The sequence below is a fragment of the Ambystoma mexicanum genome, chromosome 11 (genome assembly GCF_040938575.1).
Source record: "Ambystoma mexicanum isolate Mex_15411 chromosome 11, UKY_AmexF1_1, whole genome shotgun sequence".
NCBI lineage: Eukaryota > Metazoa > Chordata > Amphibia > Caudata > Ambystomatidae > Ambystoma > Ambystoma mexicanum.
In genome coordinates, this window is record NC_090934.1 from 1,360,922,357 (window position 1) to 1,360,937,004 (window position 14,648).

The following is a 14,648-nucleotide window of genomic DNA, read 5'->3' on the forward strand; positions in this document are numbered from 1 at the left end:
TAAAATGTTGGCAGAGGCGCTAACTTCACGTGTGGTGGGGAGGAGCAAACTTATTTGTATGGGGGCATCTAACTTCTTTACGCATTTTAATGAGACTATTCTAGTGTAGATTCAATGTTATAAGCAGTTACCTCTCTCCTTTAAGTCTGAAAGCACCCACTTATGGACTGCTGTGAGAACGACTAATCTCCTGTTCTCTCTCTACCCTTCCAGTCACTCCCCTGGCAGGCAAGTACTAAACCCACATCACAATTTCAATTTCCTAAAAAATGTGGCATTTGAATGCAGGTACTAATAGTGAAATGCTGTACATTAGTAATTGCTGTGCCGGGCCCTTGTTAACAGCGAAACCCAGGTGCCGTTTAACATCTGTGTCCTTTTCTGTCCGGCAACTGCTCTGTAGGTCAGCCAGGTCAAGTCAACATAGACCACAATTTCAGTGGGGGGGGGTGCTGAAGCCCAGTCAGCTCAATGGTGTTGCACCACTACTTGTGTTTAATGCCTTGATTACTTATTGCTAATCTTCATTACTCCTAGCTCTTTTCTTCCTCATCCCAGTACCTGTGTATGAGACAGTACTTGTGTATGAGGCACTATGCCTCATACACAAGTACTGGGATGAGCTAGAGGTACATGAAGGTAATGCCTGCCTTAGCTATCTGCAATCTTCATTACTCCTAGTCCCACTCTTCCTCATACCAGTACTTACCTATGAGGCAAGGAGCCTCATACGTAAGCACTGGGACAAAGAAGAGGGACATGGAGGTAATTCTGGGCCAATGAGCTGATTTCGGAGGTTGGGTAGGGGATGGGAGGGAAAGGGGATGTGTGGGGGTGGTATTGTGCAATAAATCATAATGGTTGTCCATGTCCATTCTAAGCAGGCACGATATGTGGTAATAGTGGCTAGAGAGGCATTTTGGTACAGCCAGTCTAGACATCCCTAAGTTTGGTAGGACTTTTTTTAACTGGGCATTTCTGATAAAGCAGTCCTGCTAAGTGTATCTATCTGGCTAGACTGGTATTTGGGTTCTGCCAGTCTAGCCATTTCTTACTGCAGCACTGTATATTTTTCCCGGGCATCTGTGATAAAATTATACATGATATGATATGATATGATATGATAAGTCATATATAACACGCCTATACACAAGTGTTTTTAGTCGTGACAAGGGAAGGAAAACAGAGGGAGGACAAGACAAATGATCTTACTAAACCTTGTGTCATTCAGATTGTGCAAGTGCGAGAACGAGAAATGCAAGGGGAAAGGGAGGGGGAAGTGAAAGTGAGAGGGGAGGGGAAAACAGGGCAGCAATGCTCTGAGTAAGTGCATCCAGGGCAGTGCGGCTCTGGGTAGTGCAAGGAGAACAAGGGACTGTAGGGTTACAGTTACAGCCCCTAACTGCGTGGTAGGCTCGGAGGCAGTGCAAGGGTGACTGATCAAGAAAGAGACTGGACTCAGTGAGACCGAGAGTAGCCAAGCAACCAGTTGGTACAGCAGACAGGTAGGTCAGCAGGGGAGGGAGAGAGAGAAAGCAGAGGAGAAGAGGAATGTTTTGAGCTGCTTCCGGAACTTCATGTGGTCTGGCTCAAATGTGGGAGGGGCAGTGAGGCCATTCCAGAGGGAGGCACCTGCAGAGGAGAGAGATCTTCCCCCCACTCTCTGCCTGGAGAAGCATCTAACCCTTACGGCTCGAGAAGGAAGGTATTTTAGAAGAGAGCATTGGATGTAATATGGGTCCCATCCCCAGAAAGCCTTGTGCACAATGCAAAGGGTCTTGAACTTGATCCTTTCAGCCAACAGGAGCCAATGGAGAGATTTAATGGCTGGAGAGATATGGTCCGTGGGCTTGAGGATAAGGAGAAGTCTTACAGTCCTGATCTGGATTAGTTGAGGGCGGAGAGTAGAGGAAGGCAGATTGAGAAAGTGACTGTTGCAGTAGTCCAGCCTAGAGAGAACCAGGGCTCTTGAGACAGTGAGCTTCTGAGGGAAAGTGAGAAAGGGAAGAGTCCATGTGAGGAGGTGCAGCTGGTAGTGAGACTTCTTGGCGATGTCCCAGATGTTAGGAGAGAAAGAGAGAGTGGAGTTGAAGATGACACCAGGAATGAGCGAGAGAGGAGAGTAGGCTGAGGGCAGCCTGAAGGAAAGATGAGTGTCATCTGCATAACTCTGAAAGTTAGAGGAGAAGGTAGAGATCAGGTGGGCCAAAAGGGCCAAGTAGAGGTTGAAAAACCAGGGTGAGAGGATTGAGCCCTGTGGAACGCCACAGGTAGAGAGAGGTGGCGGAGTGAAAGGGATCAAGTTGGACCTGGGAGGGGCAGTCTAAGAGGAAGGAGGTCAGCCACTACAGGGCCTGATCCATGATGCCCAGGTTCACACAGAGTCGATTGATCAGGATGGCGTGGTTGACCATGTTGAAAGCAGAGGAAAGTTCAAAAAGGATGAGGACAGAAGGAATGCTGGAATCAAGGTTAGAAATCTGATCTTCACAGGTGTTCAGGAGAGCAGTTTCCGTGCCTCTGCCATCCTTTAAGCCGGACTAATGGTCATGGAGACAACCAACAGATTTAGTGTGGAGAGTAAGCTGGGAGATGGCCAGCCTTTCCAAGAGTATGGGAGAGGGGAAAATTCCAGTGGCAAAAGAATGATTACAGAAATCGGCCAAGGCTGGAACAAGGGTGTCAAAATGGTCCTTGATGGTTCTGGAGGAGCGGGCGAGCACCTGTTTCGAAGACACTTCCATAGATGGGACTTGTCTAGAAACCTAGTCTGGTGTTAGAGAGAAAGAGGAGAAAGGAGGAGGAGAGGGAGAGATGGCCAAAAGGGGTCCGGGAGAGGAAGAGGAAGAGGAGATAATGGACAGGATGTCCTGAGTATTAGTGGAGAAGCGAGAGGCCAAAGCCGTACAGAGAACCTTTTGAGGGAACAGGAGAGGTACAGATCGCAACAGGATTGGACGGTTCCTTGCAGATTTTAAAGAGTTTCGCCCTGTTGTGAGAGGCCGCAGTGACGCAGGCTTGAATGTGTGCTCTCTTCTTGATGAGTCTTATTGCTTCGACTGGCATTTTGGTGCAACCAGTCTAGGTATGTCTAAATGTGGCCTGGCATGCTTTACTGTAATGTTATTACGTGTCTACACTGGTCTACATTTTGCAGCCAGTTTTCATTGTGGCATGGCATTTTTAATAGCAAAGCATTAATGTTCATGTGCACTGTTGGTGACTTGCATGTATTGGATTGACGTTACCCTACAAAACAATAGCAAAAACTGTGGCTTTTTAGCATATTTATATCTTTCTCCTAGTGCAGTGTGCGGCAAACCCCTTCAGCAGCACGTTTGTGCGTATTGCGCAAGTGTGGTAATCTAGGCCGGTCCAGTGTGTCGCGCGCCCCGTGATTTGTTGCTGAGTTGGGTGGGGGCCTGCATCAGCATGGCTCGCAAGGGGGCCCCCAGATCTTGTGTTACGCCACTGGGTGCAGGCCGTACCCCATCATCAAGTGCATTGCACATGCGTGGTGGTCCAGGCCAGCTGGGTGCGCTGTGCAGCCTTTGCTTTGTTGACAAACTGGGGAGGGCACAGGTCCCTCTGCATGGCTCAGACGGGGGCCCCCACATTTTGTGTTATGCCACTATTTTCCAATTTTCCGAGCAAATCTCCATCATCAACAGTAACACGAATGCTCAATAATCAATAATCCAACACACATATTGACATATGATTTGTATTACTTACCAGCTGGCAGCCTTCCAGAGAATTCACTAGCTGTGCATTCTGACAAGAGAGGATTGACCCCGCCAGGTTCAGCATCACACAGACAGCAGACAGTAGCATGAAAAAGGTGATCTGCAAACAAAGCAAAAAAGCCATTGGTATTCAGTTCTATGCATGAAACAATGGCGGCAACCATCTTTCAAGGCATGTACACAACGATCAAAAATACACATATGTAGAGAGCAACCATAAACATTTTCTTTTATGAAGGCATGTATCGCAGAGCCATCTCTAGTGTACGTCAAGACTTATCCTCTGGGGTATCAAACCTGATGCGGAGAAGAGCTGAGACGCGGCCCAAGGGGCACCCATTCTGTGATGTTGCCCTGGCCACACCGGATGGATGCTGCGAGTTGCCTCACCAAGGCATCCACTAAACTCCCTTCAGTAACTCTCCACCGGTACGCACAAACACACAATATACACACCAACTAAGCCATTCACACAAAGCAATTGAATATTATGTATTTGTTTATAGAAAATGTATATGGCTCCACCTGTGCCTCGCTCAGTTCGAGAGTCTAGGAGGATAACCCTCCCAACAGACCAGGATTCTACACCTCTACAATCAACTAATATCACTGTTTCGGGAGGATAGGTCAGGGGCAACATGCTCACCTTGGAAGCAAGAACACACAGAGCACCGCAGGTTCGATCCCCAGGTCCGTGCTTAGAAACCGCTGGGTATTAAGTGTGTTATAAATAACCTATCATATCATTCCTGGTGAATGCATCCTAGCACCTCAGGCACGTGAGGCTCCACTCTGGGCACAAATGCCTCTATGCTCCCATCACATGACACCAAGAAACAGGCCTGCGGGCAGAGTTCAGGGTATTCGCCGTCTGCACACAACAACGCAACAACAAAACTTCCTCTCCTTTTCCGTCTGTCTCCATTAATCCTACACCCTCACCTTCTCTTTCAGATCTGCCAGAGTGGCTGCAGACCAAGCAAATGGCAGTGATGCACAGTACACATCCTAATAACACAGCATAGCATATCTTGCCATACTGTAGGCAAATAGACCAAACACATAGGGCCTCATTCCGAGTATGGAGGTAATCATGGCGCTATTTGCGCCATGACTACCTCCCATACCGGTACCGAGTCCGCCCTGGTTCAATGGGGACTTACCGGTCCATTCCGACCTTGGAGGGACCGGTAAGTCCCATTGAAAAAAACATTCCCCATTCCCATTACAGCCCCCATAGGGCTCAATGGGAATGGGGAAGTAGCTAATAAGGGTACCGCAATTTGCGGTACCGTTATTAGCTCTAAAGTCCCTTAACGGGTCCCGTCCTTAACACCTTGTCAGACCAAGCATTAAGGAAGGGACCCTCTAAGGGACCTCAGAATAGGGCACAAAGGTATTACCGGCACTGATGCACCCACCTCGTAATGAGGCCCATAGTCGCAAAGATCTTTCCTTAGCACTTTCCCTTATCAAATAAATACCCAAGCTAAAAGCTATCAACATGAACCAGTATGCCTTGAGCATGCAGTAAAAAATCACTTCTGAGATGCCAGTGCTGTGCTGATGAGAACCAGTTTAATTTGAGAAAAAATACATCCTGGACTAATTAAGTTAGCAAGAATAGAAAGAAGACCGGTTTGTTAGTTAGCCCAATGTGGGAGCACACTGCCGCTGGAAAGTGTCCTTATGGGACCAAGAAGGAACCCCTTTAGGTGGCCATCTGATAAAGGAGACACAATGCAAAGGTATGCTTTGTGTTAAATTATAGGTTAGATAATTTGTGAGTTTTAGTAGCAAGGATACATGATACGGGAAAAAACGAATGGTGTTCAAGAACAAAACACGTGTCAAAGCCAATGCAAGCAACTGTCTCCAAATTAATTGGTTTCCTATATGTGACAGAGAAAAAACTACACCCCATTTGCAATACATAACTGACGAGACTTTTTTGCTCCTAATGCAATTGTGGTTGCACAGAATGGCCGCAAATGGCTTCACGGCTCCTTCTGTAACACTGAATGCACATTGCCTAGTGTCCGACTGGGCATTCAGAAGTGGGAATTGCCTACAATGGATCAGGTTTTTCCAGTGGTGGTTCATCCATATTGGACAATGTGGTGCCGAACCACCACCCATTCTGGATGAACCAGGCCAGTCTGTGTCCTTCCCCAGGTCAAGGGAGAGAGGATTGCGGTGCGAGGCATGGCATCCTCCTGCACATACTCCTGCATCCCTGATATCTGCTGGCTGAAAGTAAAAACAAACAGTTGGCCTAATTCTCTCAATGAAAGAAAGCATTTCAGTTTGTGTCCCTGAAGTTTCTATTGGCCTATGGCTTCGGTGTTGTGTCCCTGACGTTTCTGTTAGCCTACTGCTTTGTCGCTGTGTCCCTGAGGTTTCTGCTGGCCTATTGCTTCTGTTTAATGTCCCTGAAGTTTCTGCTTGCCTGTTGTTTCGGTGCTCTGCCCTTGAAGTTTCTGCTGGTCAATTGCTTTGGTATCATGTCCTTGAAGGGTTGCTGGCCTTTTGCTTCCGTGCTATGTCCCTGAAGTGTCTGCTGGCCTACTGCTTCGGTTCTATGTGCCTGATGTTTCTGCTGGCTTATTGATTCAGTGCTATGACCCTGAACTTTCTGCTGGTCTATTGCTACAGTGATACGTCCCTGTAGGGAGAGGTGAGTCCTAACTTCAATGGTGAGTCCACATTTAAGCTAGGGCTCCACATTTCAATAAGGATAAAAGATTGATTCCCGTAGTGAGCAGGAATGTGAGACTCAGGTTGAATCTAGTAGATGTCAGTATTGGGAATGCATAGAACACATGCCAGAAAAATGAAGGCTTTGAATTTGGCATTGCATAACAGGATTTTATGACTTTGCACCACCACACCACAGTTGTGGGCTGAGTTGCACTGAAAAAAAGAAGAACTTACTCTAACCACTAATACCCCCTACTAATATTCAGAACAAGTGAGTTCATGACTTTTACATAAACGTGGTGCAAATTGATAAACCCAATGTGCAAGGCATTTGGGCTGAGCAAGGTTAGCGTGGAAATGCAATAAACAAACTGTGCAGAATTAAGGCTGCTCTGTGTTTGAATGAAGACGTGTCAAGTCAATATTGTGGAATGTGAAATCTGTTTTGCTCAAAACTAGTTAATTGTTTAAAAGACTTTCAGAGCAGGAAACAGCTTCAGTTGCTACCATTCTAAGCAGTCAGGATGAACATGGTCAGAACTTTCGAGAGGGTTGGCTGAGTTTCAAAAGAGGTGGTTCTGACTGACACATTACATCACAGAAAAAGGCTGTCATTCTTACATTTCATATAGGTGCAACTTATATACATGACAGGCTTAGGGAGAGAGCTTAAAAAGACTGGTAGTAAGAGACTCACTCTCTTTCTCGGGCTCCTGGGCTGGCAGTTGTCTCAGAAGAGTTTGCAATCTGGGCACTCTTAATATCTGGCTGACCCTGAGGGTGTGCGACAAGTGCTACCAGCGAGGGTGGTTAAAGACTTTGTGAGCTATCCTAAGCACAAAGGGAAGAAGACAGAGATAGGAAGATCTAGTGTGTGCGCTGTCCAGATGGCCAGCGTGGGGGTGTTTCGCAACGCGCAACCAGTGGGGGAATCCTTAACCTCGCTGTGTCAAGGCACACACTGAACCAGACATCTTCAAGGTAAGCATGAAAATTATAATTGAGGTGCGTGTAGCCTTAAGATTACAAGTGTAGATATCGATTTTGCATGGGTTTCTACATATCATGACTCCCAAAGTCTGTTTGCTCTGCATTATACTGAAGTGAAGTGTATTTCCCAAGGTGCAATTAATTGCCAAAAATAATAATTGCAAAGAATAGAAGTTATTGGTTCCAACACTAAGTGACTCAAAGTCGTTGCACAGTATTCTCTGCCAAGTTGGAGGTGGGAGAGAGGGCTACAGTAATTCTTTGTACTAAGTTCAGTCTTTGCTTACCGTTAGTGACCCAGGTATAAGAACAATTATTAGAGGGTACTCTGAAAATAGGTTCACCACTATAGCATGAAATACCCAAACACCACCAACCAAAAATACTGCCAAAATACCTCTAATGGTCCCTGAAGTTTCTGCTTGCCTATTTCGTCTGTGTTAAGTCCCTGATGTTTCTGCTGACCTATTACTTTGGTGCTATGTCCCTGACATTTCTGCTGGCCTATTGCTTCGGTGCTATTGCCATTAGGTTTCTGCTGGCCTATTGCTTCAGTGTTCTTTCCCTGAGGTTTCTTCTGGCCTATTGCGTTGGTACTGTGTCCCTGGCATTTCTGCTGGCATATTGCTCCAATTTTATGTCTTTGAAGTTTCTGTTGGCCTATTGTTTCCGTGATATGCCCCTGATATTTCTGCTGACCTATTGCTTCGATGTTATGTCTCTGAAGTGTTTGCTGGCCTATTGCTTCGGTGCTATGTCCCTGATGTTTCTACTGGTCTATTGCTTCAGTTATATGTCCCTGATATTTCTGCTGGCTTATTGATTCAGTGCTATTTCCCAGATGTTTCTGCTGGCTTATTGATTCAGTGCTATGTCCCTGAGGTTTAAATAGCAGGCCCGTTATTAGCTCCTTGGTCCTTAGCGGCTCCCGCTAAGGGACCTTGGAATGCAGTGCTGTTAACCCCTTACCGTCGCACTCAGAATGAGGCCCAATGTCCCTTATGTTTCTGCTGGCCTATTGCTTTGGTGCTATGCCCCTGACGTTTCTGTTGACCTATTGCTTTGGTGCTATGCCCCTGACGTTTCTGTTGACCTATTGCTTTGGTGCTGTGTCCCTGATGTTTCTGTTGACCTACTGCTTTGGTGCTATGTCCCTGATGTTTCTGCTGGCCTATTGCTTTGGTGCTATGCCCCTGACGTTTCTGTTGACCTATTGCTTTGGTGCTGTGTCCCTGATGTTTCTGTTGACCTACTGCTTTGGTGCTATGTCCCTGATGTTTCTGCTGGCCTATTGCTTCGGTGCTAATCTTGAAAACTAAGTAACAAAATTGAACTTTACAGGACAAAGGCATTTCAAAAGCTGTTCTTCTTTCTCATAATACCAGCATCCATCACCTCAAAAATCTGATTGTTCCCGGCTGAGCAGACAGGATTTACCTGTTTCATACTATCTCGCTACCAGAACAGGACATGAACAGGCATACACTTGGAGGAGCAAAGGGATGCTCGCGGGAAGAAAAGGACCAGACATTTGTACCAGAACAAAAGGCAGGCACTCAAAGGACATGATGAGCAAAGGCGCATGTCATGATGAGGAGAACATTGTCAAGGAGTGAACGTATCACTGAGTGGCGGGATGACCCACTATCCCTGACAGCTTTCTGTGAGGAGTGGCCACGAAATGTACCAGTTTGAAGATGCCTGGCATATTGTCATTAGCAATGTTATGCTTACTGTGGCACATCACCTGCCGCTGATGATTAATAGGGCTTTGTTTCGGTACAAAACAAATACATTTGCTTTAACACATGAAGGTGTTTTTTCATAGGACATAATAGAATGGCAAAAGGCCAGTGACCGGGTATGATGTGCTCTGTGTGGAAAGTTCAGGGCACTGACAGTCACGATGATACGCCACGTTCATGACATGTTGTACCCCTACATGGAAACTACAGGTCCCGCCCACGGTCGATTTTTTATTTATTTTTAAACTGCAGTTTCTCATAAATATGAGCAGTGAGTGTGTTCATACTTGCAGCCACTGTTTCTTGATTGACATTCTTGCAGATGGCTTAGGCAGACTTCAGACACACTTATGCACGCCTGTTGATGTTCAGCAGCCGGCCACACATGCAGCGTTAGGGGAGAAGCTAAGACAGAGCTGATGGGAGCTGGAGGTTTTGGGTCCGGATCAGAAGATCCCTTGGCTGGAGTCTCACCTGCAGCATGCACTGAGCATTGCAGGATGTTTGTAATTAGGGAGATTAAGAAACAGACTCATTCGTGCAGAAAACGTGACTGATACTTTACCATTGTGCCAATGGGACTTTGATTGATATATATATATATATATATATATATATATATATATATATATATATATATATATATATATATATATATATTATCAGGACCTGGAATGTGACGACTTGTGTTCAGTTACCAGTGCACGTATGGCATACTTGTACAATAGAGCACAGAAGCCCAGATGCTGATGCTCAAACATGATTAATTCAAATGTGTTTTAGTGAGTTTAACCTCAAAGGAAAGCATAACAACACTCAAACTAAACGGACCTCTCCTGCCACCATGGGCCTCTCCAGTCATCAGTCAGAATAAATTGCATGACACTGAGAGTTATGACATAGGATGCTTAATGGCCTGGTATCTCACACAGTTCATGTGTCCCGTCCTGTAGATAGGCAGTTTGTGTTCTCTTGTGAGTCATTTTAATGCCTGAAAACAATCTAGAAATGCTTAAATATATTGTTTTCAAAAAAGGAAACAGGCACAAAAGAGAGTACTCCATGCTTCTTGACATAGTAACGTAGTAACAGGTGCAACACAGAGACCATAATGACCATGGAACCCGATGCAGCCATTGAACTGTATATTGAGTTCTTTGAAGGGGTGTGTGGGGCGTGGAGGGTACTGTCTTTATCCCCTTCTGCACTGCACTTTATTGATTGTTTCCTGGACAAAAGAACAAAAGAACATCACCCCCCATGAAATGGAATAAAAACGCAGGCTATTCTATGCGGCACAGGGGAAAGGAGCATCCTCAGAACATGCAGGTGCCTCCTCGTTCATCATCTCCTTCCCTCAGAGCCCCAAAGGTGAACACATCCAAACACTAGTGGTCATGTTCAGATGCATCTTTTCTCCAAAACATCAGACCAACAAAGTCATTAGTAATGGTATAATATTTAATACACAGATGCCTTTACTTTCTTGACACCTTTGACACCACTGTTGGAGGGACCAGGGTTAACTGTCCTGGATTATATCAATGCCCTGTCTGCTGCTCTTCCCACGTCTTCTATTGACAAACTTCAGAACGCTCAGAGATGTGGCCACCAGGATGACGCGTGAGACGCTATCTTGCAGGCTCAATCTTCTCTGCATTGGCTGAAGGTCCATGATGGACAACTTGCATCATCTAGCCCGCAGCCTCCGAGGGATAGACTTGTATATTATTTTCTGTTTCTTTATTCATTAAGTTCTTCTCTTGTTTCGTTGTCCTCCACACTTAAATGTTTCTGGATCACAGGTTGCCGATCTTCAGGCGAGTCTGCCAACACCAGAAACAGCCAACAAGTCAAGCTACCAAAAAACGGATCAATTTCCACCTTCAGGAAAATGGATACAGCTTTGTACAATACCAGAATAATAATAAGGACAATAATAATATTTCCCCTAACAATTCAACGACCAGCGCTTCCGAGGATTAGATGCATTGAAGTACAGTGTGAACTGGGCCCAATGATGATCGATTATTCTGCTGCCTAAATGACATTGGGCCTCATCACGAGTTGGGCGTTAGGCCTTAAATGCGGCGGTAACAGTATTGTCGCCGCATTTAAAGGCTAGCCCTCTCACGAGTTGGGCCATCAAATGGGCTGTTTTACCTCATGCTTTTTTCTGGGGGGGGGTGTCAAAATACCATTTAGCGCCCTGTTTTCGGCGTAATTACCACTGGCTGCATTAGCGTGCAGTATGTGCACCAAAAATTCCCCATTGGGTCCAATGGACCCAATAGGAAATGGGGATTTACCATTTAGGCCCCAACCCATGATCCCCGCACCGGTTGGTGCTAACCCTTTTACAGTTGGCCGATATTTCAGCCAGGATTCCGCCCAACTCGTGGTGAGGATCATAACGGTTATTCTGAAGCAATTATCAAATGGGGTGCAATGACGATGATGAATTCTGAAAAATAAATTCATCATGTTCTGTGATATTGGTGTGGATTGGTTATGTGAAGTGGTACCCGATACAAGGTTACCACCACTGTAAAGTAATTCTACATCAGTTTCCATTGGACCCTATTTTTGACGATTCCCCCCATACACAATATGATTGCATGAGCGGGACTTGCATAGCTGTGCAGAAAGAAGCTTACAATTTTTTATCATTGCCATATCAATTGCAACCATTAGTAGGAGCAAGGAGTATGCATTACACATTTGATCTGTTTTTGGTTTAAAATAGTTTCTCACCTAATAAATACCACCCATTGGGAATTAGAAATGTACTCCGCTAAAATAATTTTACTGCCAACTTAGAAAGGTCTGGAGTAAAAGACTCTCTCATAAGCCTTTATCAGCTGTCTTCACTTTGACATTGTACCCAGGTCGTTCATGCCATACAATAGGTAATCCTTCTGTCTACGGACACACATGCAACTCTTTGCAAACCTCTTAACCATGCGCATGCCAAGCTTTCTGTCCTAAAGGAAGTAGAACCTAATCTGTTTGCTGTTAGCTGAAAAACATTTGCCAACTCTATTACATTTGCTCTGCTTGGAAGTTGATCAACAAGACCAACCATCCTCATATTTACTTTAAATGAAATAGTTCCTGAAACCAATTCTGTCTGGCCAGGCGTTGGTAGTGCTCAGCCCTATGATCCTTGTTGCCACCGGTTACTAAGCTATTATTCTAACCATTGGAGAAAGAGCAGAATGCATATCCTCAATTAGGGGCCCTAAGTCACATCACTGTTGTCTCTCTAAAGGCACTATCCACCAGAAATGCAGCTAAACTAGCTTCTAACATGTTAGCCATATAAAGGGTAAACTTGAGAGATTACATCATGGGTGAATACATGGGCCTGCTCCATCACAGTGATAGTGTCTTCAGTAAACATCTGCATGATCTTTGACAGTTTAGCCCACACTTGGTGATGTAAATTACCATTCAAATAATGGTATTTGCTACGCTATCATTGCAAGCCATACAGGGCTTTGTAAAGAGATTCCCTCTAGGGCAGTCTCAATATCCCCACACATTTTGACGGAATGTTTCTGGACCAACTTGCCTAGGACATGGCAATCAGGTCAGGTGATGTGATTTTACCCAAAAGCAAACCCAAAAGGTGATGGCTGGAAAGTTTAGAATTAATCTTAACCATGGGCACAGCTCTAGGCAACTCTCCAGACCATAATTGTTCAGCCTGCCAAACCACTGCAGAAGGGGAAAGACCATGTGCAAATCAAGCTTGGTCCCACCCCGGAACGGGCAGTCCAGCCCTGACTTCTAGGTCATATCCCTTCCGCAAGAGACCACAAAAATCCTGAGGCATGTTTCACGTGATTTTCACAAACTGCTTATTCCATTATTATCCGCCTCTTTCTGCAGACCAATCAGTCTGTATCTCAACACTGCCAGGAACTTTTTATAATGTGCCAGCTAGTGAGAAAGGGACATATCTACAATGGAGGATGAGATTTTTTTTTTTGTTATAGGATGCTCCTCAATCAGGTGTGCAGGTTTCAGCGTGGAGGGGAACAATGCTGTAAGCAACGGACAGTGTAACCGTCTCGAGGGAGCATGAGACCTCCATTCTGGACACACCCTGAAACCAACAACATCCTACACACAAATCATCTAGTGGTTAAAATGTGTGGGACCGTATTGAATTATTTTGCCACTTTTTACTTTTACCTATTTGTGATATCATCCTGTATGTCTTGGGTGTTAGTCTTAGCAGTGCAAAGTGGTGGTGTGAGTGATGGTTGCTTAACTTACCATAACTGGCGAATTTCTGAGGGTTTTTTGTTTTACTTGTAACCATATCCTTTAACAACATTTTTTGCACTAAATTTCATGGGCTTTTATTAGTGCAACTTTACCATAATGTCCCTTTAACAAAGTGATTTCAGTGAATTTCATGGGTTTTTACTAGTGCACCCTTAAGCTGCTACAAATCCCTAATATGGTACCCCCGATCCAATGTGGCAGCTATGGGGGCCTCGAACAGCACAGTAGTCCGTGGACGGCGGACAGCATTGGGGAGACCCAAAAAAGGTGTAACCATCAAACAACAAACAGATGTGCAGATGTACGTAAAATTAACAGTAATGTTTACAACATGTAAGTATACCTTTGTGTATAAATACTCACATTTAAAAATGCCAATTTGTTTTAGGTAACACACATTGCAATGCAATGCGCCAATCACAAATCATAACTGCACACTTCATATAATCTCCCCAGTACAACTCTGTATACAGCAGGTATTTACTGGACAAGACATTCTCACTAATTAGTAAGTGCATTGCATTTATTTTTCTTTCATTAGCTTCCATTACATAAACATAAAGACAGAAGTTCTTTTTTTCTCACATATATGGCAAGCACACTAGAATGGTTGAAAGAGAACTTCCCAAGAGATGAAATGAGCGATGATCACATCTCCAATGGTATGCAATACATATTTTACTGTCAACAAATAATGTACTTTGTACACATTGTACTAAAATAATTATTTCTATTTCTCTTACAGTAGTACATAGTGTTCATGACAAAAGCACACGCCAGTTTCATCATTGACAGTCCCTAGGATCAGAAAGAGAACTCGTATCCTCGAATGTAAATACTGAAATCAAAAACTTGCCAACAAAATTGGATAAACTAAGTAATTATGTCAATGAACCTGTACAATAGGTCAAAAACCACCTGATTAAAAATGTTCCTTATCACTGTCCTACTTGCACCTGTACCCCTTCTTCCCCTCATGATTATTCTACACAAATGCCTAAGTCTCCCATTTATGTTTCCCATTCCGATACCCCATCCCTTTCTTAAATAAATATATGCTTGTACTGCAAATGTTTTGTTTATTGTTGTGTGGTATTCCCTTGTTTGTTTAAAACTCTGATTAAAAGTCTGCAGACCATGCAACTGTCTGGGTTCCTGCACTCAAAATGGA

General features: G+C 44.6%; 1 protein-coding gene across 1 annotated transcript in view; it reads right to left on the reverse strand.

The window, feature by feature from the left end:
- ENTREP2 (endosomal transmembrane epsin interactor 2) overlaps positions 1-14,648 on the reverse strand; it is a 1,566,028-nt gene that overhangs the window by 650,084 nt on the left and 901,296 nt on the right. Inside the window, exon 3 of the mRNA XM_069624928.1 lies at positions 3,736-3,846. Within this exon, the coding sequence (XP_069481029.1) occupies positions 3,736-3,846 (111 nt within the window). The remainder of the gene's footprint in view (positions 1-3,735; positions 3,847-14,648) is intronic.